Source organism: Oncorhynchus gorbuscha, linkage group LG09 (genome assembly GCF_021184085.1).
Source record: "Oncorhynchus gorbuscha isolate QuinsamMale2020 ecotype Even-year linkage group LG09, OgorEven_v1.0, whole genome shotgun sequence".
NCBI lineage: Eukaryota > Metazoa > Chordata > Actinopteri > Salmoniformes > Salmonidae > Oncorhynchus > Oncorhynchus gorbuscha.
In genome coordinates this window covers 29,953,264-29,981,070 of record NC_060181.1, presented here as the reverse complement: position 1 = coordinate 29,981,070, position 27,807 = coordinate 29,953,264, and the positions used below count along the sequence as shown (strand labels likewise).

General features: G+C 45.6%; 1 protein-coding gene across 14 annotated transcripts in view; it reads right to left on the bottom strand.

Annotated features, from left to right (window-relative positions):
- Positions 1 to 1,050: 1,050 nt before the first annotated feature.
- Positions 1,051 to 27,807, bottom strand: part of LOC124043374 (receptor-type tyrosine-protein phosphatase U-like) — a 323,408-nt gene continuing 296,651 nt past the window's right edge. For 6 of the 14 annotated variants that reach the window (XM_046361930.1, XM_046361933.1, XM_046361931.1 and 3 more), the window contains 7 exons: positions 18,218 to 18,367; positions 14,694 to 15,029; positions 12,440 to 12,565; positions 7,481 to 7,558; positions 6,451 to 6,608; positions 3,211 to 3,346; positions 1,051 to 2,986 (listed from right to left, as the gene is read on the bottom strand). In XM_046361930.1, the coding sequence (XP_046217886.1) occupies positions 2,906 to 2,986; positions 3,211 to 3,346; positions 6,451 to 6,608; positions 7,481 to 7,558; positions 12,440 to 12,565; positions 14,694 to 15,029; positions 18,218 to 18,367 (1,065 nt within the window). In that variant the 3' untranslated portion in view covers positions 1,051 to 2,905. The remainder of the gene's footprint in view (positions 2,987 to 3,210; positions 3,347 to 6,450; positions 6,609 to 7,480; positions 7,559 to 12,439; positions 12,566 to 14,693; positions 15,030 to 18,217; positions 18,368 to 27,807) is intronic. The other 8 variants (XM_046361940.1, XM_046361941.1, XM_046361942.1 and 5 more) reach the window with 3 other exon arrangements.

Below are 27,807 nucleotides of genomic sequence, written 5' to 3'. Positions count from 1 at the left end.
AGACTCAGAAGGAATCTGTTAGCACTAGGTAGACTCAGAAGGACTTATCTATTAGCACTAGGTAGACTCAGAAGGACTTCTCCGTTAGCACTAGGTAGACTCAGAAGGACTTCTCTGTTAGCACTAGGTAGACTCAGAAGGACTTCTCTGTTAGCACTAGGTAGACTCAGAAGGACTTCTCTGTTAGCACTAGGTAGACTCAGAAGGACTTCTTTGTTAGAACTAGGTAGACTCAGGAGAAAAGCGGAACTGTTCTAACTTTGATCGAGGCATAATCCTTTGTTGATTGTTTCTGTGCTAGAAATTGTTCTGCTGTTTACGCATTTCCACTCAGTTATAGAGAGGGGAGGGAGGAGAGATAAAGTGAGCGAGAGAAAGGCCGAGATCAATGAAAGGACTGAAGATAGAGGGGTGACAGGTTAAAAGGTCAAGGCTTATGAACGTTATGAAAATAAATCAAAAGAATGCAGCCAATGTTCTTGTTGGACATCTCTATGATGGATGAGTTGGTGAGGTGGGCTATCTGTCTCTCTGGGGTGGGATGGTGTGTAGACTGGATCAATAGATTCATCAGGCTTCTTCAATTAGGATTCTGTAGAACCAGCCAGTCAGTCTGGTCATATGATAACAGCAGACCATTAACGCAGCACTTCATTAAATTATAAGAAAAAATTTAACTACAGATCAACAAAAAATACTGGGGTTCTTGTTTAACATTGTAATTGTGTGTGTGTGTGTGTGTGTGTGTGTGTGTGTGTGTGTGTGTGTGTGTGTGTGTGTGTGTGTGTGTGTGTGTGTGTGTGTGTGTGTGTGTGTGTGTGTGTGTGTGTGTGTGTGTGTGTGTGTGTGTGTGTGTGTGTGTGTGTGTGTGTGTCAAATGTCATCACATTCACTCTCATAAATACTTATAAGATGCTTCCTGCAGGAAAGTGATATTCAAAGCTAATTGAAGTGCATGAAAGGGTGTGACTAAAATCACGTGTCGCAAAAAGTGTCGCAAAAAGTGTCTCAAAAAGTGTCGCAAAATAAAAATATGCATGAATGCATGAATCATATGATATTAGTAACATCGTAATCGTTTATTTATTTTCATTTATACACTCTTTAGAAAATAAAACACATTGAATGAATAAATACAAATTTAAAAAGCAACTAGTTTCGGAAAACTAATCACCTTTGTTCCCACAGCTAGAGACACATCATGTTCTTTTTTTTTACATTGATCTCTCTGAATATAGGGGTTCTTGTGTAGGGTTGCAAAATTGGGTAACTTCCCCAAACGTTCCAGGCTTTCCTAAAATCCCAGTTGTAAGATTCCCAGGTTGAGGTTTCCCAGTTAGAGGATTCCCTCTTTGCTTTTCGGTTCGTTAGTCAGGCAATGCACCAACTGGGAATTTCAGGAAAACCTGGGAATTTTGGGAAAGCTATGGGAATTTTGCAACCCCAGTCTCTGGTAGCAGTGGAGGCGGTCCCCCGAAGCAGACTGGGTCACAAACTGCAATGGAAACACTAACGACTGACTGGCATGCAGGTTCTCAAGTGGTCCTCATTTATAGCAGACATAACTCATTACAAATATAAAGCTATAAGTCACCAGAAATGACATATAAGTAATACATCATATTGGGTGACATACAGTACTGTATAACTCCAATGTCATTTATAGACATATCTCATTACATTATGGAGTAATATGCCACCAAAAGGAACATAAAACTAATATGTCACCAGACGTGACATAAAAGTCATATGTCAAACTGGGTGGCATATAACTACAATGGTTAAACGTCACTATTTTGACATATTCTAATGAGACCATGTTGTTCATAAACACAAAGATAATGGAATGGCACAGAGTTAATACGACAAACATCGATAAACATCTGGAAAACAATCTATTTACACAAACAATAAATAATGAACACGATAGGAACCTTTTCTGTACAATATGACCATAGGATAGACGCACCCAACATAAATTCAGTGCCATTCTCTTTGTAAACGTATTCTCTGCCATTCCAGCCTCACCAGAGAAAACACCAGTGTACAGTAACAACATCGGCTGTTCACCAACAGTAGATCATTGCATAATATACAAGATCATTGCACGTATTACAAAACAAACACACAAGATCACCCAATAGTTGACATGTTTTATTTGCAGGCAGTTGTATGTGATGTCATTGTCTTGTTGTTAAACTTCAGCTTCTACTTTGTATTTTTTTGTCGTAGTAATTGTTGTTGTCATTGATATAGTAAAATAAGGCAGGGAGTTGCAGAGACCTTTGAGTATACCACCAGTGATCAAGTGACGAGAAAAACGTCCAATGAGAAGAGAATGATCCTGCCCATTTCCTTGTCCTCTTCCTTGTATTTGGCAGATAGTATGTGGCACAGAACAAATAGTAACTTACAGAGGGATACAAATGCAAGGGAAAGGACAACAGTACAGTATATAACAGGTAGAAGGTAGGAGCATGTCCCATCATCTCTCTCTGTCTCCCTCTCCTTCGCTCTCATTGTTTTCTTTTGCCCAGGTCAGTTATGGCAGCAAATACATTGAATCACCCAGACCTGGGAGAGGAGAAGAGAAGGAAGTGGAACAGAGCAGAAACCAGGCTAGACCAAGGCTGTAGACCAAAGGGGAGACCCAAGACGGAGTGGTGAGGCCCAGGCCTCTATCCCTACACTCCTTCTGGGGTCGAGCAGGTCTGAAAATACAGTACTAGATGTAGAAGTGTATAGAGAGAAGCAGAGCAGTGTGGACCCAGACTCAGGCCAAGGCTGTAAACTCAGGCTAGGACCAGGCTGGGAGGCCCAGGTGATGTGGACCCAGGCTGAGATCCAGGCTAGGCCCAGGACTCCACTCCATCTCCTCTGAGCCTGAGCTGATCTGGGATCAGTGTTATCTCACTTCTATCTCACTCAGGCAGTCCAAGGCGTCCAGATACTCCAAGGCCAGGTCATAGCAGAACCGGTACTGCTCCTGAAAACAACACAGGTGTCAACATTCCTCTACTTTGCAATACATTAAAGCTTGAACTCAATCAATCGGCGATCTGTATTTGAGTGTGTAAATATTGTAAACCACTGCAAGTTTGACTGAATTGAGCCTTAAGACATGCATGCTCCTGTCTACCATATTAGGTCCCCCTACCAAAAGAGTTTCTAAAAAAGGTATTTCCTGGTTAAATCAAGGCTATTACTTACCATGGTCTCCACCATGTTGGGTTTGGAGTTGCGTAGCGTCTTGGCAGCGTAGAAGACATCCACCACGCTGTGATGACGGATCATCTCTAGCAGCATGGTACAAGCGCAGAATGTACCGCTCCGACCTCCACCGTTTCTGTTGCATACACAGGGAGAAACACAGACGCGTGGTTCAGTGCTTATGAATCCTTATGTATACACTTTGTGACCACTGAGAGAGTAGCCTGTGTTGCGACATGTGTGATAATAAGTCAGGTTGCGAAACCAGGGTATATGGTGCAGAAACCAGGACAGACAGACACACAGACACGGACACATGCCCCAAACACAGACATTGACACAGAGAGACAGTCAGACACAGACACAGACATCAATATGAGTCACGTCTCTAGCATGCAGGGAAGATACGGAGGCTGAAGCCGTAAAGTGAAATGTCACAGCTCAGTCTGAGACTCAAGGAGGCTATCAGAAAAACAGCAACACAAAGAACTTTGAAGACGAGCATCCGAGGAATGTTTCTCATTAAATCCAGAAACAAGGAAGTAAATCTAATCCAGGAGTGAGTCTCAAATTGCACCCTATTCCCTATGGTAGTCCACTACTTTTGACCAGGGCCCATAAGGCTGGCCAAAAATAGTGAACTATATAGGGCGTAGGGTGCCATTTGGGACGCAGTGTCAGCATGTCAACCCCAGAGACCAATCCAGGATGGATAGAGATATGTAGTGTTGCTGAAGTGTAGAAGAGGCTGGGGAACTAGAGCCTAGAGCGGATCCCTTTTATAGTAATTATGAAAAGTGTTCTGGTAAATAGGAGGAGTGTAGTAGTGAACACTTGGGGGTTGACGTTTTATCCTGCCACGTTTAAAACTACACACAGGCTCAGTGCGTTAAAGAGTAGAAAGTAACCGTTGAAAAACATGTGATTTTGATAGTTGTTAAAGTATCAAGTGGGCTCGGAACCAACACGATAACACAATCTACTGAAGCAAGGTGTGACCTCAGATTACATTTTTTCTCAATTGCATACAAGCAATTTTTGGACCTGTGTGGAATCGTATCTAGGAGAACAGCAATGATCAAATATATTTACAGGACTTCTGATCATTTACATGCCTTCGTACATGACTTGCATATCTTAGGCCACCTTTTGCAAAACTTTAAATACAAATGTCATCAGATAATACAAAATTCACTGTTAAGTGTTCTGTTCATAGAAAATAACATTGTTATGTGTGTGTGCTTCCGGCAATCAGTAAATACCACCGATCAAAATTCTAAACCACCACATCAGTGTCATACCATGTACAATATATGGAAATATCTAGGCATGGGGACTGTCTAATTGCTATAATTATTGACATTATTGAGGACATGCAGAGATACAGAGAATGAAGTTGGGTTACTTCTAAGTAATTCGCAGTGATGGTGTAGTTACTCAAAAAAAGTTATATATTACCTTTTACTTCTTTCAATAATAACAAATGACTTTACTTGTTACTCCCTGAGGAAAGTAATTAGTTACACTATTTGTTATAATACTTTTGTGTTACACCGCAAAACGCTGAGCGTCCTCACACAATGTCAACTGTCATCTGTATTTTGCTAAGTATCCGTCTGAAATAGGGGGATTGTACCGTGGATAAGGGCAGCCTTTCCTCTAATACATACCCAGCTACAAACTTGTTCAGCTCTCCCTGGTCCTCCTGAACTATTCAAATCAAGCCTTGGTTGTTTGAATGAGGTAGGCCTACAGTCACCATCAGCAGCCATGGTCAGGTCTTGCGGGTCTTTCGCTAAACGTTTCGTGTTGGCGTGTTGCCTTTGCAGGTGCTTCAAGAGATCAGAAGTCATGTTTCTAGCAGTAGAAAGATGTTTGTCGTCTGGGCATAGGTTACATTGTACAATTGAATTCTTACCATTTCGTCCTACCAAATCAAAGTAATGGAACTTCCCACGTTGAGAAAGTCAATGCTTTCGAAGCGTCTGCCATTTTTCATATCCCTTACTAAAGCAGTTAGTAGGTGTGCCTGCGTGCGTAAACGGGAATTTAGTGAGAGGACAAATTAGAATCTGGGGCAGGTAGATTTTGTTATATTCCACCAACAGAGAGGGAATAATGATCACAAATAAAAGCAACAATACATTTATTTGATCAGTAACTGCTATTATTCTGCAAATTAGAACAGTAACTCTGTTATGTTACTCGTTACAGCAAAAAAGATATTACTGTAACACGTTACTTTGTAGCGCCTCACTACTTCTAAGTCATCATCTTCGACATTGTGACCTTCCATAACAAAGCTTTGCTCTGGTGTGGATTGAGGCCTATACATCAATAGCAGTTGTGTTCCTCCATTGTATTCACCATTCTTTATTACTATTGTGGATCGTGTTTCTGTGACCAATGGGAAGTGTACAAAACAATGTTCAAACCAGCCTTTGTATTGAATGGAATTGGATTGTGGCGATACCTATGAATGGATCCTGCAATACAATGTGCTTATTTTAATTCAATTCATTCAATATATCACCAATCATTTTTGATTTGATGTGTAGGAAATTGTTTGGTGAAATATGCATAAAAGCAGAGTAATTGCCCATAATTCTGCACCTTTGGATAGTTACTTCCATTTTTGATCATCGTGATCTAGTGACGGCAAAGAACATGTACTGATCTACTGGGAGTTTTCTGTTTTGTCTGCTCGGACTCTTTTAGTATGGTTGCATGGATCTTTTTTCAGCCAGCCATGTTCTTTTGACGAATCTATTCGGGGCAGTATAATTGAGTTTTTCTGTATTTATTTTTTGAGAAGGAATCTACATTTTGAAAAAGCATTTACTATTTTGCAAAAGGCCACTCTGTGTTTGAGATTCTGTGTCTTGTGAAAAAAACTTTGTAAGCGATTGAGAAAAACTGTAACCTGTCCCAAAAGATGAGTGTCACCTGCTTTCGGAACAGTACGCTCACAACAGGAGTCACCAAGAGCCAATGACACCTTTAATGTGCTAGAAAAAATGGTTTGTATAGTGTCAGTATGGCCCGAGAATTAATCCAACTAACGCACAGCTTTAAACTTCTTAAACGAAAATCCTCAACGTTTGCGTAGATCACGCTCGCTGAAATCAATCGCAGTGCACAGGTCATTTGAATCGTTTCTGTGTATCCTATTTGCAAACAAAACTTCCCTACGGAATGATATAGGTTTTATGAGTAAAATGGTGGACAGTGGTAACTCACAGACAGTGGACGATGGTACGTCCCTCTCCACACTCCCTCTGCCAGTTGTGGACCTGGGCCAGGAGGCTGAGGAAAGCCTTCTTAGAGTCTGGCACGTCACGGTATGGAGACCAGCGCAGGAACTGGAAATGACGAACCACCAGCTGACCTTCCTGGAGCTGGATGGGCGGGGGTCAAAGAGAGAAAGGGAGGACAGTGATCATGTTGTGCTCGATCCCAAATAACAGACTTGTCAAGCGCTTGATAGGAACACACACAACACATCACAGCACACTATCCACACCTTACAGACATGTATAGCATCCTAGACTGGACACCTCTAAGCCAGAAGGACACTGGTAGAATTTCAGACCATGGTACTGCAGGCATTGTTTGCAGAAAACAGGATCCCCATTATAGTGAATGGAAAAATGGCAATCTTTGTGATCAAGCTTTGTGTAAATAAAAACATGTTTGGAATACAATCATGGTACCAATCATTGCTTCTAATACACCTGATGTATTTCCTTGAACCAATGATTTTAAAATCGCACACAGAAGAGGGTATTGGCAGCCTGCAATACCCCGGTTGGCTTTCAACTTGAGATACTCAATGACAGGGAGTAGCACTGAGCTAGCCTGCAACATCCCTTCATGCAGTAGCTCAAACTGCTCATGTTATGTCTCCATGGGGAGCATCTTAACTGACTTCATTTGGCTTCAATGCACTATTGAGTCTTCACATAGGAATACATGGTGTCACGTGATCGATGGCTTTCTCCATACTTATAGAAAGTCATTGACTTGTCCTACGTTAACACGCATTTGTGAATTGTTAATGTATTTTTTGCATATTCCAACTCCCTCAGAGGCCCTCTTAGAGAGGGATAACGGTCAGGGTCAGTCATTATCAACAGCAACCCTGGAGCAATTTGGGTGAAGTGCACATCAACAGATTATTCACCCGATCTGTTACTGGTCACCCGATCTGTTACTAACCGCGAGGCTACCTGCCACCCTTAAATGTTTTTTCTACTGTGATATAGAATACCTTGCTGGGAAATTGTGCATCATCCTCCCTCCCTGTTCCTGTTGCTGGACAGTTCTGATTGGTAAGATCAGTGGGATCCTGTGAAAAGGCAGTGGGGTTCGTTTGACAGCTGCTCCCCCTCCTCCCCCATCCGTGGGGGAGACTGGGGGTGACACTGAGGGGGACAGGGCTCTGACAGAGGTGACAGCGGAATGACATGAGGGTGAGGCAGGGGGAGGCTCTAAGAAGAGGCAAGGAGAGGGACTAGGGACGCTAATACCTGAAAGGCAGGGAGGCAAGCTGACAGGGGGTGAGAGGGGGAGGTAGGGAGACAGAGGCAGGGAGAATAGCTGACAGGGGGTGAGAAAGGAGGTAGGGAAACAGAGGCAGGGAGAATAGCTGACACGGGGTGAGAAAGGAGGTAGGGAGACAGAGGCAGGGAGAATAGCTGACAGGGGGTGAGAAAGGAGGTAGGGAAACAGAGGCAGGGATGCTAGCTGACAGGGGGTGAGAAAGGAGGTAGGGAAACAGAGGCAGGGAGACTAGCTGACAGGGGGTGAGGAGGGGGAGGTAAGGAAACAGAGACAGGGAGGCTAGCTGACAGGGGGTGAGGAGAGGGAGGTAGGGAAACAGAGGCAGGGAGGCTAGCTGACAGGGGGTGAGAAAGGAAGTAGGGAAATAGAGTCAGGCAGGCTAGCTGACAGGGGGTGAGAAAGGAGGTAGGGAAACAGAGGCAGGGAGGCTAGCTGACAGGGGGTGAGGAGGGGGAGGTAAGGAAACAGAGGCAGGGAGACTAGCTGACAGGGGGTGAGGAGAGGGAGGTAGAGAAACAGAGGCAGGGAGGCTAGCTGACAGGGGGTGAGAAAGGAGGTAGGTAAACAGAGGCAGGGAGGCTAGCTGACAGGGGGTGAGAAAGGAGGTAGGGAAACAGAGGCAGGGAGGCTAGCTGACAGGGGGTGAGAAAGGAGGTAGGGAGACAGAGGCAGGGAGGCTAGCTGACAGGGGGTGAGAAAGGAGGTAGGGAAACAGAGGCAGGGAGGCTAGCTGACAGGGGGTGAGAAAGGAGGTAGGGAAACAGAGGCAGGGAGACTAGCTGGCAGGGGGTGAGGAGGGGGAGGTAGGGAGACAGAGGCAGGGAGACTAGCTGACAGGGGGTGAGAAAGGAGGTAGGGAAACAGAGGCAGGGAGGCTAGCTGACAGGGGGTGAGAAAGGAGGTAGGGAAACAGAGGCAGGGAGGCTAGCTGACAGGGGGTGAGAAAGGAGGTAGGGAAACAGAGGCAGGGAGGCTAGCTGACAGGGGGTGAGAAAGGAGGTAGGGAAACAGAGGCAGGGAGGCTAGCTGACAGGGGGTGAGAAAGGAGGTAGGGAAACAGAGGCAGGGAGGCTAGCTGACGGGGTGAGGAGAGGGAGGTAGGGAAACAGAGGCAGGTGACTAGCTGACGGGGTGAGGAGAGGGAGGTAGGGAAACAGAGGCAGGGAGACTAGCTGACAGGGGGTGAGAAAGGAGGTAGGGAAACAGAGGCAGGGAGGCTAGCTGACAGGGGGTGAGAAAGGAGGTAGGGAAACAGAGGCAGGGAGGCTAGCTGACGGGGTGAGGAGAGGGAGGTAGGGAAACAGAGGCAGGGAGACTAGCTGGCAGGGAGTGAGAAGGGGGAGCTAGGGAAACAGAGGCAGGGAGACTAGCTGGCAGGGAGTGAGAAAGGAGGTAGGGAAACAGAGGCAGGGAGGCTAGCTGACAGGGGGTGAGAAAGGAGGTAGGGAAACAGAGGCAGGGAGACTAGCTGACAGGGGGTGAGAAAGAAGGTAGGGAAACAGAGGCAGGGAGACTAGCTGACAGGGGGTGAGAAAGGAGGTAGGGAAACAGAGGCAGGGAGACTAGCTGACAGGGGGTGAGAAGGGGGAGTTAGGGAAACAGAGGCAGGGAGACTAGCTGACAGGGGGTGAGAAAGGAGGTAGGGAAACAGAGGCAGGGAGACTAGCTGACAGGGGGTGAGAAAGGAGGTAGGGAAACAGAGGCAGGGAGACTAGCTGACAGGGGGTGAGAAAGGGGAGCTAGGGAAACAGAGGCAGGGAGACTAGCTGGCAGGGGGTGAGAAAGGAGGTAGGGAAACAGAGGCAGGGAGACTAGCTGACAGGGAGTGAGAAAGGGGAGCTAGGGAAACAGAGGCAGGGAGACTAGCTGGCAGGGAGTGAGAAGGGGGAGCTAGGGAAACAGAGGCAGGGAGACTAGCTGGCAGGGAGTGAGAAGGGGGAGCTAGGGAAACAGAGGCAGGGAGACTAGCTGGCAGGGAGTGAGAAAGGGGAGCTAGGGAAACAGAGGCAGGGAGGCTAGCTGACAGGGAGTGAGAAAGGGGAGCTAGGGAAACAGAGGCAGGGAGACTAGCTGGCAGGGGGTGAGAAAGGAGGTAGGGAAACAGAGGCAGGGAGACTAGCTGACAGGGAGTGAGAAAGGGGAGCTAGGGAAACAGAGGCAGGGAGACTAGCTGGCAGGGAGTGAGAAGGGGGAGCTAGGGAAACAGAGGCAGGGAGACTAGCTGGCAGGGAGTGAGAAGGGGAGCTAGGGAAACAGAGGCAGGGAGGCTAGCTGACAGGGGGTGAGGAGGGGGAGGTAGGGAAACAGAGGCAGGGAGGCTAGCTGACAGGGGGTGAGGAGGGGGAGGTAGGGAAACAGAGGCAGGGAGACTAGCTGACAGGGGGTGAGAAGGGGGAGCTAGGGAAACAGAGGCAGGGAGGCTAGCTGACAGGGGGTGAGGAGGGGGAGGTAGGGAAACAGAGGCAGGGAGACTAGCTGGCAGGGAGTGAGAAGGGGGAGCTAGGGAAACAGAGGCAGGGAGACTAGCTGACAGGGAGTGAGAAGGGGGAGCTAGGGAAACAGAGGCAGGGAGACTAGCTGGCAGGGAGTGAGAAGGGGGAGCTAGGGAAACAGAGGCAGGGAGACTAGCTGACGGGGTGAGGAGAGGGAGGTAGGGAAACAGAGGCAGGGAGACTAGCTGACAGGGGGTGAGAAAGGAGGTAGGGAAACAGAGGCAGGGAGGCTAGCTGACAGGGGGTGAGAAAGGAGGTAGGGAAACAGAGGCAGGGAGGCTAGCTGACGGGGGGTGAGAAAGGAGGTAGGGAAACAGAGGCAGGGAGGCTAGCTGACGGGGTGAGGAGAGGGAGGTAGGGAAACAGAGGCAGGTGACTAGCTGACGGGGTGAGGAGAGGGAGGTAGGGAAACAGAGGCAGGGAGACTAGCTGACAGGGGGTGAGAAAGGAGGTAGGGAAACAGAGGCAGGGAGGCTAGCTGACAGGGGGTGAGAAAGGAGGTAGGGAAACAGAGGCAGGGAGGCTAGCTGACGGGGTGAGGAGAGGGAGGTAGGGAAACAGAGGCAGGGAGACTAGCTGGCAGGGAGTGAGAAGGGGGAGCTAGGGAAACAGAGGCAGGGAGACTAGCTGGCAGGGAGTGAGAAAGGAGGTAGGGAAACAGAGGCAGGGAGGCTAGCTGACAGGGGGTGAGAAAGGAGGTAGGGAAACAGAGGCAGGGAGACTAGCTGACAGGGGGTGGGAAAGGAGGTAATGAAACAGAGGCAGGGAGACTAGCTGACAGGGAGTGAGAAAGGGGAGCTAGGGAAACAGAGGCAGGGAGACTAGCTGGCAGGGGGTGAGAAAGGAGGTAGGGAAACAGAGGCAGGGAGACTAGCTGACAGGGAGTGAGAAAGGGGAGCTAGGGAAACAGAGGCAGGGAGACTAGCTGGCAGGGAGTGAGAAGGGGGAGCTAGGGAAACAGAGGCAGGGAGACTAGCTGGCAGGGAGTGAGAAAGGGGAGCTAGGGAAACAGAGGCAGGGAGGCTAGCTGACAGGGAGTGAGAAAGGGGAGCTAGGGAAACAGAGGCAGGGAGACTAGCTGACAGGGAGTGAGAAGGGGGAGCTAGGGAAACAGAGGCAGGGAGGCTAGCTGACAGGGGGTGAGGAGGGGGAGGTAGGGAAACAGAGGCAGGGAGGCTAGCTGACAGGGGGTGAGGAGGGGGAGGTAGGGAAACAGAGGCAGGGAGACTAGCTGACAGGGGGTGAGAAGGGGGAGCTAGGGAAACAGAGGCAGGGAGGCTAGCTGACAGGGGGTGAGGAGGGGGAGGTAGGGAAACAGAGGCAGGGAGACTAGCTGGCAGGGAGTGAGAAGGGGGAGCTAGGTAAACAGAGGCAGGGAGACTAGCTGACAGGGAGTGAGAAGGGGGAGCTAGGGAAACAGAGGCAGGGAGACTAGCTGGCAGGGAGTGAGAAGGGGGAGCTAGGGAAACAGAGGCAGGGAGACTAGCTGGCAGGGAGTGAGAAGGAGGAGCTAGGGAAACAGAGGCAGGGAGACTAGCTGACAAGAGGGGTTATTTTTCTAGAGGCTACTAGAGGAGCACCTGGTGTTGAAAGATGGATGTTACTGTAGGTCAAAGGGAGGTTTTGGGAAGTGCCTGTCTGATTAACGCTGGGAAACTAAGCTAGTCACAATCACGAAGACAACACGGCGTCAACGGCTAGGAGAGAGGCACACAGCTACAGTAATACAGCACACACAGACATAGACACACACACACATACACACGCACACACGCACACATTCCAAAAGAAAATACCACAACGCCACGTCTACAATGATTTCACAGGCATTGAAAAGGCTGATAATTTGATAATTTCATCATTACACTGTCAAAAAGACATTTTAGGTCATTGACAGTAATTGTAAAGTGTACAGTGACTAATGCATGCCTCATCTCCCATGTTCAGTAGACAGACTATGAAAGGATAAAAGGGGCCATTAGGCTCTCTACTAAATACGCATCAAGAGACTATGGAAAAATATGTTTTCAAGAACTTCACAATATTAAAGCGATATGACTAAACTGTCCGACATTCTGTGTGAGTCAGCAGGTTGATTTTCAACTGTAGTCTCTTAACTTATCAGAGCGCAAAAAGGGACTTTGACAGCCAGTCTATCATTGACCACGACCTACCCGCATGATGTTCTGAACCCGGAACAGACGGATTATGACGTCATCATCAGCCATCATGGACAGAAGCTCCACTGTCATTGGTCCAAAATGCTGCAGCCCAGGCTCTGGCCAGTACTGTAGACACGGCTGATAGAGAGAGACAGAGACAGAGACAGAGACAGAGACAGAGACAGAGACAGAGACAGAGACAGAGAGAGACAGAGAGAGAGAGAAGTGAGAGGAGAGAGAGAGAGAGAGAGAGAGAGAGAGAGAGAGAGAGAGAGAGAGAGAGAGAGAGAGAGAGAGAGAGAGAGAGAGAGAGAGAGAGAGAGAGAGAGAGAGAAAATAGGAAGAGAAAGAAGGAAGATAACAGGTGATCAGCGGACTATGGAGGTGGAGGAGTGAAATCAAATCATTGTGTCACAGAGCAAGACGGCTGAAGTCAATAACAAGACACCTGAGGATCGACAAGACAGACATTTAGCCAGATCCACAATTATCCAACCCATAGCAGCATTGTTAATTGCATGAGCAGAAAACACCATCACTGAGTACAATCAATCCCATAACAATCAATCCCCCCCCCCACACACACACACACACACACACGCACACAGTGTTTCACATCTTTTGAATAATTCATCATTGTAAATCATTAACATTAGCCCATTATAAATGAATGCAGTGTGGTCAGGGGGGGGAAACTCGGCAGTGCCTGGTAGAGATACACATGGAGTCAATCAGGGATTGGTGCACAGAGCACACAGACTGGGCCAAGGTCTTTAGTCAATAGGTCGAAGCTGCTTCAAAGAGTCTCATAAGCCGAAAAGGGAGGAACGGAGGGATGGAGACACTGGGGAGTGTAGTGTTAAATTGCTAACAGTGATAGCTGTGGCAGCGAGGGGGACAGAGAAGGGAGCAGGAAGGGAAGGAGGGAGGGAGGGAGGGAAACACGGGGGAGTGTAGTGTTAACATGCTAACAGTGTTAGATGTGACAGGAAGGGGGAGGGAAGGTAGGGGGGCGGCAGAAGGCCCAGGGGAGGAACAAGGTAGCGATAATGTCCTGTCACGTTGACAGAGAGGTATTAACGAGGTGACAGGGGCAAAGGGAGAGATGAATATTTACACACAGAGACAGGTAGCACAAATGACTGGGGTGCACTGTTAATCTACTGGTAGAGAGAGAAAGGGAAGGAGGGAGCGGTGGATGAGAAAGAAAGAAGACAGAGGAGATGGGGGGGGGAGAGAGAGAGAGAGAGAGAGTGGGGGAAAAGAGATCAATTAAGACATGGCAGAGAAGGATAGCAGAGATAGACAGAGACGATACCGGGAGGGAGAACAAGAGAAGAGAAGAGTAAGGAGAAAGAAAGAGAGGAGAGAAAGGGTCAGTGGAGGAGAGAGAGTTGTGGAGAAATAGCGAGAGGGAATGACAGAAGGAGAGAGAGTTGAGGAGAAAGAGCGAGAAGGAATGACAGAAGGAGAGAGAGTTGAGGAGAAAGAGCGAGAGGGAATGACAGAAGGAGAGAGAGTTGAGGAGAAAGAGCGAGAGGGAATGACAGAAGGAGTGAGAGTTGAGGAGAAAGAGCGAGAGGGAATGACAGAAGGAGAGAGTTGAGGAGAAAGAGCGAGAGGGAATGACAGAAGGAGAGAGAGATGAGGAGAAAGAACGAGAGGGAATGACAGAAGGAGAGAGAGTTGAGGAGAAAGAGCGAGAGGGAATGACAGAAGGAGTGAGAGTTGAGGAGAAAGAGCGAGAGGGAATGACAGAAGGAGTGAGAGTTGACAAGAGAGAGACAGCTAGCTATAAATGAGAGCAATGGTGTAAACGTTAGCCAACCCAGCACCATGACACAGTGACAAGTGAAAGATAAGAAGGCCACCGACAAACCCACACATGAGTAAACACACAGGTGACATGCTAGATGAGGGAGAGACGGGGTGAGAACAGAATGATATGGATGTGGTAATGCCCTGACAAGCAGGCTAAAAATGTATCATCCTATTAATTAATCTACACAAAGGCTATAAATCAGGTTGCTATTACTTTTACATTTTAGTCATTTAGAAGACATTCTTATCCAGAGCGACTTACAGTTAGTGCAATCAGCTTTAGATAGCTATGACATGGGATTGGTCAGAGTACATTTTTGACCCATCAAGTATGAGTATGAGCGATTTCACCGGTACCGGATAGCCACAGGGCTCAGTCAGTCAGTCAGTCAGTCAGTATCATCAATTCCCTCCCCCCTTCCTTCCTCCATCCTCAGCCCCTCACCTCCCCTCTTCTCACCCAGGCAGAGTTGGACTGGTTGATCTGGTTGAGCATCACCACTGAGGTACATCCATAGTCATAGACCAGCCTCCAGAAGTCTGCCGTGGTTCCCGGTAACGGGTGTGGCGTTACCACGAAGGCAGCGGGTCGGTGAAAGCTGTCGGTGAGAGCAGCGTTGATGTAGCTGTTCCCCTCGGCAACGCCCTCGGTGGTAACCAGGAAGGCCAGGGCGCGGTCGGGAGGCAGGACGTCCATGCTACGGTTCTTCTCACGGTTCCTAGGCAGCAGGGACACGCTGCACTCCTCCACGTCCAGGTGAGGGGTCACAGAGTTCAAAGTCTGGCGAGAAGGAGGAAGGGATGGAGAGAGAAGGTGAGATGAAGGAGCACAGACAAGGTAGAAGAGGATGATGGAGACAGACAGAGACAGGGAGACAGTGATAAACAGAGAGAGACAGTAACAAACGGAGAGAGAGGCAGAGCGAGAGTGAGAGACAGACAGATACAGTAACAAACGGAGAGAGAGGCAGAGTGAGAGACAGACAGATACAGTAAACAAACGGAGAGAGAGGCAGAGTGAGAGACAGACAGATACAGTAACAAACGGAGAGAGAGGCAGAGCGAGAGAGAGACAGATACAGTAAACAAACGGAGAGAGAGGTAAACACGGAGAGAGAGGAGAGTGAGAGACAGACAGATACAGTAAACAAACGGAGAGAGAGGCAGAGCGAGAGTGAGAGACAGACAGATACAGTAACAAACGGAGAGAGAGGCAGAGTGAGAGACAGACAGATACAGTAACAAACGGAGAGAGAGGCAGAGCGAGAGACAGACAGATACAGTAACAAACGGAGAGAGAGGCAGAGTGAGAGACAGACAGATACAGTAAACAAACGGAGAGAGAGGCAGAGTGAGAGACAGACAGATACAGTAACAAACGGAGAGAGAGGCAGAGCGAGAGAGAGACAGATACAGTAAACAAACGGAGAGAGAGGCAGAGTGAGAGACAGACAGATACAGTAAACAAACGGAGAGAGAGGCAGAGCGAGAGTGAGAGACAGACAGATACAGTAACAAACGGAGAGAGAGGCAGAGCGAGAGACAGACAGATACAGTAACAAACGGAGAGAGAGGCAGAGCGAGAGACAGACAGATACAGAAACAAACGGAGAGAGAGGCAGAGCGAGAGACAGACAGATACAGTAACAAACGGAGAGAGAGGCAGAGCGAGAGTGAGAGACAGACAGATACAGTAACAAACGGAGAGAGAGGCAGAGCGAGAGTGAGAGACAGACAGATACAGTAACAAACGGAGAGAGAGGCAGAGTGAGAGACAGACAGATACAGTAAACAAACGGAGAGAGAGGCAGAGTGAGAGACAGACAGATACAGTAAACAAACGGAGAGAGAGGCAGAGCGAGAGTGAGAGACAGACAGATACAGTAACAAACGGAGAGAGAGGCAGAGCGAGAGACAGACAGATACAGTAACAAACGGAGAGAGAGGCAGAGCGAGAGACAGACAGATACAGTAACAAACGGAGAGAGAGGCAGAGCGAGAGACAGACAGATACAGTAACAAACGGAGAGAGAGGCAGAGCGAGAGACAGACAGATACAGTAAAGAAACAGAGAGAGAGGCAGAGTGAGAGACAGACAGATACAGTAACAAATGGAGAGAGAGGCAGAGCGAGAGACAGACAGATACAGTAACAAACGGAGAGAGAGGCAGAGTGAGAGCGAGAGACAGACAGATACAGTAACAAACGGAGAGAGAGGCAGAGTGAGAGCGAGAGACAGACAGATACAGTAACAAACGGAGAGAGAGGCAGAGCGAGAGACAGACAGATACAGTAACAAACGGAGAGAGAGGCAGAGCGAGAGCGAGAGACAGACAGATACAGTAACAAACGGAGAGAGAGGCAGAGTGAGAGCGAGAGACAGACAGATACAGTAACAAACGGAGAGAGAGGCAGAGTGAGAGCGAGAGACAGACAGATACAGTAACAAACGGAGAGAGAGGCAGAGCGAGAGACAGACAGATACAGTAACAAATGGAGAGAGGCAGAGCGAGAGACAGACAGATACAGTAACAAACGGAGAGAGAGGCAGAGCGAGAGACAGACAGATACAGTAACAAACGGAGAGAGAGGCAGAGCGAGAGCGAGAGACAGACAGATACAGTAACAAACGGAGAGAGATACAGTAACAAACGGAGAGAGAGACAGCAGAGCGAGAGACAGACAGATACAGTAACAAACGGAGAGAGAGGCAGAGCGAGAGACAGACAGATACAGTAACAAACGGAGAGAGAGGCAGAGTGAGAGACAGACAGATACAGTAAACAAACAGAGAGAGAGGCACAGCGAGAGACAGACAGATACAGTAAACAAACAGAGAGAGAGCGAGAGAGAGAGAGAGAGAGAGAGAGAGAGAGAGAGAGAGAGAGAGAGAGAGAGAGAGAGAGAGAGAGAGAGAGAGAGAGAGAGAGAGAGAGAAAGAGAGAGTAAGAGAGAGAGTGAGAGAGGGAAAGAGAGAGAGACAGACAAATGTCTAATCATCATCTGGCTAAAACTTTCAAACACATTTAGCATCAGTCAAAAACTATGAAGGGGCTTAAAAGATAAAAACACGTTTAATCGCAAACCACATGCATTATAAATAAGCACATTATGAGGCTTTGGGAATTGAAATTCGAGGGGAAATTAAACTGAATTTTAAGCTTGCTGTGTATTGTGTTACTTAATAACTCCCTATTAAGTTTGACTGTATGAATGGTGCATTATAATTATTACTAACTTACATTGCATCAGGATTACATCTTGCAGATACAGTACTAGTTTAAATTATAATCTGAAATTAAATGTCACCCTATTCCCTATTTAGTGTACTACTTTTGACCAGGGGCAATAGGACTCTGGTCAAAACTAGTGCATTGTACAGGGAATAGTGTGCCATTTGGGAGGCATTGTAAATGTCTGATTTCAGTGAGGATATTTCATTGGACTATAATAACCATCATGAATGTATTCAATAGCCTGGTCTGAAAGAGATAAGTAGCTGTAATTATGCATGGTAAAGGTCACCAATGATTTGTGTCAATAAAATGGAAAAGGAGGACGATCCATCTAGTCAGATGAACTAAAGTAATCTCATACAGAAATAGGAATTACTGTAATATACAGAAATATGCCATTTACAATCTCAGACTGCTGCAATAGACAATGAATACAGCTAAGGCCATGGTACTGTACTGTGCCATGACTAGTGTTTTGGTGAGAGTTAGTGGATCTAAGTTTGCACCAGTAATACTAGTACCAGTAAGAGAATAAAAGCGTCTGCTAAATGGCATATATTAGAATAACATCATTATTATGTGAAATGTGTTCCACTGTTAGAATAAACATCAACTTCAACCATTTTCTTTACAAAACATTACATCAAGACGTAATGGGAAAGAAGTCCAAACCCAGTTGTTATCTAGTCAGATAGTTTCTGGTTGCTAAAACAAAACGTCCTACTAGTCTAACCTGGAACTCCTCTCGTAGCTGCGAGGTGTTGCTCTGTGAGTCAACCCTCAGCATCTCCTTATAGGTCAGAGGAAACTCAATAACTGGTATAGCTGTCTCCCCACACAGACAGGCCTCCAGAATGGCGTCATGGATGAACACATACTGCTCCTGAGAGAGGGAGGAAGGGGGGGATGGGGGGAGGAAGGGGGGATGGGGGAGGAAGGGGGGATGGGGGAGGAAGGTAGAGACAAGACAGTGAGATTGAGAAACTAACAAGAAACGCCTCTTATCTTGTTTTGATAATAGAACCATAATTGCTAGCGGTTTGGGGGGGGTAACATTGGGCTTTGATTACTGTTGTTAATGTCGACTAATTGTTAGAAATGTCAACATTCATCACATCGCTATGCCCACACACAAATGTTGTTTTGCTAATCGTTAACAATCTAAAGAATGGAAAAGGAGAGGGTGTTAGAACATACATCAAAAGAGCCAAAATCCCAAATGCCCAACCCCTGCTATATAGCCTAAATATTAGTCTATTCAATGCAATTAGCTGGTACATTTTTTTTGACATCTTGGAGTACAAAGAATATCAGTGACCTGAATTGAAAAAGCATTAATGAGGATGCATATTTTATTTGATCATCACATCAAAAAAGAGTCTTTCTCGATTGAATCTAATTATAGCCGTATTAGACTGGTAAACAGGTTTCAAAGTGAGGTTTGAAAACGGCAACATCAGTAAGATTTGAAGACAAAACAACAGTACAGACACATTCAGCAGGCATGGAAAGGGAGTCTACATCATAATCTACCTCGGTTGATCCCTGATATTTCCTAGTTGATATAACAACATTACGTTTTTATTTGATAATTTATTTGAAACAAAGAAAACAACTGAAAGACAATACAGATATACACAAATAAAAATAACATAGTGTGCAGGTATGGTTGGAAGCCCGAGGGCTTATAGGAAAACCACACCACAAAAAAACGAAATACAATATATCAGTAAAAAAAAGAAAAGAAAAGATTGTTAGAACAGAAATAAATTGATCAGTAATCACAAAATATAAATGTGTTTAAATGTGTGTCTGCATGTGTGCAGGTGTGCATGTGAGTGTGTGAGAGTTTGGCTATGGAGGAGATTACTGAGTAGTTTGGTTCATCAGACTGACCCCCAGTCTTCGCTTGAAGTTATTGATGGATGATGATGTTTTGGCAATGTGAAGATAAGAAGTCCAGCGTATGGTACCTCTATATCTGATAGAGAATTGACTATGTGAGGTGTGGCAGTGGGGGACCAGGTAAACTTTCTGGGAGGTATGAGCATTTATAGATAAAAGTGCATAATTGGCGTACATTAATGTCGCAAATAGACAAGGTATTGAGTTAAGTTAGTTAGTTAGTCAGTTAAGAACAAATTCTTATTTACGACGGCTTACCCAGGCCAAACCCAGACGACGCTGGGCCAATTGTGCAATGCCCTATGGGACTCCCAATCACAGCCTGGATGGAGCCAGGTAAATAGAAGAGGTGAAGAGGTCTTGCTAATTTATTTTGTACGATGAGTCATTTCTGTAGGTAGGAGGCATATGTACTGGCCCAGACAATATTAGAGTAAATTATATAATGGTAAATTATACAATAGTATAGAGTTTGGTATATTATAGCATATAGAACTATAGTATAGAACTATAGTATAGAACTATAGTATAGAACTATATTATAGAACTATAGTATATTGCAAAGATGGTGCAGAAGAACATGGCTGGTGTTTTACATTCTCCTAAACAATTGTGCTATTTTGTTTTGTTTTTTTGCATTTTGTGTAACTTATTTTATTTTATATTTTTTTAGCCCCTTTTTTCGCCGCAATTCTGTAGTATCCAATTGTTTTTTTTTTTGTAGTTACTATCTTGTCTCATCGCTACAACTCCCATACGGGCTCGGGAGAGACGAAGGTCGAGAGTCATGCGTCCTCCGAAACACAACCTAACTCTATAAGGCCATAAGCAAAGAAGAAGATGCTCACCCAGAAGCGGCGTACATAGTGGCCAGGGACTTTAATGCAGGCAAACTTAAATCAGTTTTACCAAATTTTTACCAGCATGTCACATGTGCAACCAGGGGGGAAGAAATCCAGACCACCTTCGCTCCACACACAGACATGCATACAAAGCTCTCCCCCGCCCTCCATTTGGCAAATCTGACCATAATTATATTCTCCTGATTGCTGCATACAAGCAAAAACTAAAACAGGAAGAACCATTGACTCGCTCAATACGGAAGTGGTCAGATGACGCTGATGCTACACTACAGGACTGTTTTGCTAGCACAGACTGGAATGTGTTCCGGGATTCATCCAATGGCATTGAGGAATACACCACCTCAGTCATCGGCTTCATCAATAAGTGCATCGATGACGTCGTATCCCCAACCAGAAACCATGGATTACAGGCAACATCCGCATTGAGCTTAAAGCTCAAGCTGCCGCTTTCATGGTACGGAAGACTAATCCGGAAGTTTATAAGAAATCATAAAATCCTGCTATGCCCTCAGATGGATGAACCATCAAAAAAGCAAAGCGTCAACACAGGATTAAGATTGAATCCTACTACACCGGCTCTGACACTCGTCGGATGTGGCAGGGCTTGAAAACTATTACGGAGTACAAAGGGAAACCCATACTCCTGTATACCCTGTTCACCCACAAGTGCGTGGTCAAACACAACTCCAACACCATCATTAAGTTTGATGATGACACAACAGTGGTAGGCCTGATCACCGACAACGATGAGACGGCCTATAGGGAAGAGGTCAGAGAACTGGCAGTGTGGTGCCAGGACAACAACCTCTCCCCCAATGTGAGCAAGACTAAGGAGCTGATCGTGGACTACAGGAAAAGGCGGGCCAAACAGGCCCCCATTGACATCGACAAGGCTGTAGTGGAGCGGGTCGAGAGCTTCAAGTTCCTTGGTGTCCACATCACCAACGAACTATCATGGTCCAAACATACCAAGACAGAAGAGGGCGCGACAGAGGGCACGACAACACCTTTTGCCCCTCAGGAGACTGAAAAGATTTGGCATGGGTCCCCAGATCCTCAAAAGATTATACAGCTGCACCATCGAGAGTATCATGCAACTGCTCGGCATCTGACCATAAGGCGCTACAGAGGGTAGTGTGAACGGCCCAGTACATCACTGGGGCCAAGCTTCCTGCCATCCAGGACCTATATAATAGGCGTGTCAGAGGAAAGCCCATAAAATTGTTGGAGACTCCATTCACCCAATTTATAGACTGTTTTCTCTGATACCGCACGGCAAGTGGTACCGGAGTGGTCCTGGAGCGGACCAAAAGGCTCCTCAATAGCTTCTACCCCCAAGCCATGACTGCTGAACAATTCATAAAATCTTCACCGGACAATTTACATTGCCACCCCCTCCCTTTTGGAAACTGCTGTTCGCTGTTTGTTTGTTTGTTACCTATGCATAGTCACTTCGCCCCGACCTCCATGTACAGATTACCTCAACTAGCCTGTAACCCCGCACTCTAACTCGGTACCGGTGCCCCTGTATATACCCTCATTATTGTTATTCTTATTGTGTTACTTTTTATTTTAGTCTACTTGGTAAATATTTTCTTCTTCTTGAACTTCACTGTTGGTTAAGGGCCTGTCAGTAAGCATTTCAAGGTAAAGTCTACACTTGTTGTATTCGGTGCGTGTGATAAAGTTGGATTTGATTTGATTTCAGTTAGGAAGCAAGCCTGATGAACCAAACCACACATTTTTCTGATGATTTTTCCAACAGATGTCATCACTTTGCTACAGGCAAGTTTAATATGATCTTTCCAGGATAACTTTTCATCAATTCGAACTCTGAGGAATCTAGTGGATGTGACTTGTTCAATTTCATTCCCACCAACTGAGATTCTGGCTTTTTTTTAAACAATATTTCTTATTACTAGTTATTACTAGTGAATACAATAAAGTTGGATTTTGATCATTTGTAATCTGGTGCCATTCAGAAAATGTGGCCTGAGTTGGCTTCATTAATTAGTGAGTCAAAATTCTGGGGTGATTAAATCAAGTTGGTATCATCAGCAAACACAAGGGGAAGGTAGAAGACACAGCAGCATGGCCATTGTTATAGATTAGGAATAACAAAGGTCCAATTATCAAATCCTGTGACACACCACAGGATATCTTGGCCCTGGTAGATGCATAGCTGTCTGCATGAAGACATTGTTCTCTACCATAATCATAACTATATAACCAATTAAACAAAGAAACATCCTCTCACTGTCAACTGCGTTTATTTTCAGCAAACTGAACATTTGTAAATATTTGTATGAACATAAGATTCAACAACTGAGACATAAACTGAACAGGTTCCACAGACATGTGACTAATAGAAATTGAATAATGTATTTCTGAACAAAGGGGGGATAAAAATCAAAAGTAACAGTCAGTATCTGGTGTGGCCACCAGCTGCATTAAGTACTGCAGTGCATCTCCTCCTCATGGACTGCACCAGATTTGGCAATTCTTGCTGTGAGATGTTACCCCACTCTTCCACCAAGGCACCTGCAAGTTCCCAGACATTTCTGGGGGGGATTGGCCCTAACCCTCACCCTCCGATCCAACATGCCTCCTTGCAGCATGCCTAAGGAATGTTCATGCAGATGAGCAGGGACCCTGGGCATCTTTCTTTTGGTGTTTTTCCAGAGTCAGTAGAAAGGCCTCTTTAGTGTCCTAAGTTTTCATAACTGTGACCTTAATTGCCTACCGTCTGTAAGCTGTTAGTATCTTAACGACCGTTCCACAGGTGCATGTTCATTAATTGTTTATGGTTCATTGAACAAGCATGGGAAACAGTTAAACCCTTTACAATGAAGATCTGTGAAGTTATTTGGAATTTTACGAATTGTCTTTGAATGACAGGGTCCTGATAAAGGGCCGTTTCTTTTTTTTGCTGAGTTTATATGTATAATCATGAAAACTGTAATAATGCAATTTAGAAAGTCATATTTCATGATAAACCCTGTCAAATGCTTTCGATAAATCTAAAAAGATGACAAGAGCGTATTCATTGTTGTTCAGGGCTGCAAAGACTTCATCTACAAGTTGCAAAAGAGCTATTCATATCTGTGAAATTGTTTTTACGAAATGTATATTTGTTCTCATGTAGAATACAGTGCTGATTTAAATGTTTCAACATTCTCTTAAACACCAATTTTTCTATGATTTTTGAAGAACATGGTAGTACAGATGTTGCGTGATAGTTTCTAAATTATCTGGAATAACTTTGGACATTTTCAAATCTTTAGGAATAATACCAGTTTGCATTGATTTGGTAAATATATATGTTGGAGGCTCTGTAATCGAGGAAGACACTTATTCCAGGCTCCAAACTCATCATGACCTACTGCTGATATCTATAAGTTACCAATTAGCTCCATCACATCAGGAAGCTCAAACTGAAGCAGAGAAGGGAAATGTCCCTTAATGTAATCCAAGGGATTTCCTTCAGTTTTCTCAATTTTCTTTGTCAGAGGAACTCACATTCACAAAAAGTTATTCATTTCACACGAAATAACATCAGGTTCACTATAGGTCTTATTTCCAACAATACATTGAGAAGGAATAGTTGTAGATGCCTTTTTCCTATTCAACAGTTGATAGATGATTTTCCAAGTTGACTATATATTATTTAAGGATTCTTGGAATTTGATAGACAAAGGTGAGTAAATGTTCTCTTATACTTTTTCTAATGTGCAGAATTCAGGAGAAAGGGCTTTGTGAGACACTATTTATACAACTACTTATTTTTGTGAGACCGGTTGGAAACCAGAGATTCCAGAACCCCTCTGCTGCTCTCTTACATGATTTAACTAAGGGAAAGCAGTGGTGAAATACAGAATTGAAAAATGTGAGAAAAGTCTGGTAAGCAGACTCCACATCGGCTTGAAATATCATCAAACAACATCTTAAAGTGCTCACAATTACTTTTGTTAAATATTCTACCCTTAATGCTGCTAATCATACCCATCTGTTCATTTCCAGCTCCCAAAGAGAAGTGGAAAATTGGAAAATGGTCAGAGAGGTCATTATAAAGTATACCTACCTGTATTAGCCACATTATTCAAATAATTTGTACAAATATGATCAATAAGAGTGTCAGATGAACTGGTCTCTCTGGTGGGCTTATAGACGAGGGAATACAGATGAACTGGTCTCTCTGGTGGGTTTATAGACGAGGGAATACAGATGAACTGGTCACTCTGGTGGGCTTATAGACGGGGAAATACAGATGAACTGGTCTCTCTGGTGGGCTTATAGACGAGGGAATACAGATGAACTGGTCTCTCTGGTGGGCTTATAGACGAGGGAATACAGATGAACTGGTCTCTCTGGTGGGCTTATAGACGAGGGAATACAGATGAACTGGTCTCTCTGGTGGGCTTATAGACGAGGGAATACAGATGAACTGGTCTCTCTGGTGGGCTTATAGACGAGGGAATGCAGATGAACTGGTCTCTTTGGTGGGCTTATAGATGGGGGAATACAGATGAACTGGTCTCTCTGGTGGGCTTATAGACGGGGGAATACAGATGAACTGGTCTCTCTGGTGGGCTTATAGACGAGGGAATGCAGATGAACTGGTCTCTCTGGTGGGCTTATAGACGGGGGAATACAGATGAACTGGTCTCTCTGGTGGGCTTATAGACGAGGGAATACAGATGAACTGGTCTCTCTGGTGGGCTTATAGACGAGGGAATACAGATGAACTGGTCTCTCTGGTGGGCTTATAGACGAGGGAATACAGATGAACTGGTCTCTCTGGTGGGCTTATAGACGAGGGAATACAGATTAACTGGTCACTCTGGTGGGCTTATAGACGAGGGAATGCAGATGAACTGGTCTCTCTGGTGGGCTTATAGACGGGGGAATACAGATGAACTGGTCTCTCTGGTGGGCTTATAGACGAGGGAATACAGATGAACTGGTCTCTCTGGTGGGCTTATAGATGAGGGAATGCAGATGAACTGGTCACTCTGGTGGGCTTATAGACGAGGGAATGCAGATGAACTGGTCTCTCTGGTGGGCTTATAGACGAGGGAATACAGATGAACTGGTCACTCTGGTGGGCTTATAGACGAGGGAATACAGATGAACTGGTCTCTCTGGTGGGCTTATAGACGAGGGAATACAGATGAACTGGTCTCTCTGGTGGGCTTATAGACGAGGGAATACAGATAGCTGCCGTATAAACTATTCAAAAAAGTAATTTCAGTTAGTGCTTCCCACTTTTAAACATGTTTATGTTGGCTGGGCTCCCTGCCTGTGCCATTAAACCCCTACAACTCATCCAGAACGCCGCAGCCCGTCTGGTGTTGAACCTTCCCAAGTTCTCTCACGTCACCCCGCTCCTCCGCTCTCTCCACTGGCTTCCAGTTGAAGCTCGCATCCGCTACAATACCATGGTGCTTGCCTACGGAGCTGTGAGGGGAACAGCACCTCAGTACCTCCAGGCTCTGATCAGGCCCTACACCCAAACAAGGGCACTGCGTTCATCCACCTCTGGCCTGCTCTCCTCCCTACCACTGAGGAAGTACAGCTCCCGCTCAGCCCAGTCAAAACTGTTCGCTGCTCTGGCCCCCCAATGGTGGAACAAACTCCCTCACGACGCCAGGACAGCGGGTCAGTCAATCACCACCTTCCGGAGACACCTGAAACCCCACCTCTTTAAGGAATACCTAGGATAGGATAAGTAATCCCTCTCACCCCCCCCCTTTAAGATTTAGATGCACTATTGTAAAGTGACTGTTCCACTGGATGTCATAAGGTGAATGCACCAATTTGTAAGTCGCTCTGGATAAGAGCGTCTGCTAAATGACTTAAATGTAAATGTAAAATGTTAAATGTAAATGTTTATGTTGTAATCACCCAAAATAAAACACATTTTATCTTCATTATTATACCTCATTCTGTCGGTAGAAAATGCCTGGTTATTCTTCAAAAGTGCTTTCCTCACAATCTTAAATAAACATGCCCCATTAAAAAAAATGAGCCAGGAACAGATATAGCCCGTGGTTCTCTCCAGACCTGACTGACCTTGACAAGCAAAAAAAACATCCTGTGGCGTACGGTATCAGCATCAAATAGCCCCCGCGATATGCAACTTTTCAGGGAAGTTAGGAACCGATTTTTTAATTTTTAATTTTACCTTTATTTATACAGGGAGACCTGGTCCAATAGCAGCAGGGGGAAGAATGTTTCAGACAACACAACTTACACTAACACAACATTAAACAAAACTATAAACACACATACAGTACAACAAACATTTTACATTTTAAAAAACACAAACATCTTGTCTAAAAACAGCTGGCCTGAAAACAATTACACTCTTCTATGATATATACATCGATCAAGTGTTTAAACTCCATCAACAAAACTAGATCATCACATTTTAAAATGTTCAGGAGAGAATTCCAGGACCACGGTGCTAAGCAACTAAAACTATTTCTACCATGACCTGTTCTAATTTTTGGTACTATTAGAAGCAAATCAGAATGGAACCATCATTGATATTTATTTACTGACCTGACTAAAAAAGAACAGAGATAAAATGGCATTTTACCCAATATGGCCTTATAAATCAGTGTACAGTGGGGCAAAAAAAGTATTTAGTCAGCCACCAATTGTGCAGAGAGTTGTATGGCATTGAAGCCAGTCTGGAGTTAGTTAACACAGTGTCCAAAGAGGGGCCAGAAGTATACAGAATTGTGTCGTCTGCGTATAGGTGGATCAGAGAATCATCAGCAGCAAGTGCGACATCATTGATGTATACAGAGAAAAGAGTCGGCCTGAGAATTGAACCCTGTGGCACCCCCATAAAGACTGCCAGAGGTCCGGATAACAGGCACTCCGATGTGACACACTGAACTCTGTCTGAGAAGTAGTTGGTGAACCAGGCGAGGCGATTATGATATCGTTTAGGACCTTAAGCGTGGCTGAGTTGCACCCATGACCAGCTCGGAAACCAGATTGCATAGCGGAGAAGGTAAGGTGGGATATGAAATGGTCGGTGATCTGTTTGTTAACTTGGCTTTCGAAGACCTTAGAAAAGCAGGGTAGGATAGATATAGGTCTGTAGCAGTTTGGGTCTAGAGTGTCTCCCCCTTTGAAGAGGGGGATGACCGTGGCAGCTTTCCAATCTTTGGGGATCTCACACGATACGGAAGAGAGGTTGAACAGGCTAGTAATAAGGGTTGCAACAATTTCGGCTGATAATTATAGAAAGAGAGGGTCCAGATTGTCTAGCCCTGCTGAGTTGTAGGGGTCCAGATTTTGCAGCTCTTTCAGAACATCAGCTATCTGGATTTGGATGAAGGAGAAATGGGGGGAGGCTTAGGCCTGTTGACCAGTGCCCAGTAGGAAAGCATGGCCAGCTGTAGAAAAATGCTTATTGAAATTCTCAATTATTGTGGATGTATCGGTGGTGACAGTGTTTTTTAGCCTCGGTGCAGTGGGCTGCTGGGAGAAGGTTCTCTTATTCTCCATGGACTTTACAGTGTCCCAGAACTTTTTGGAG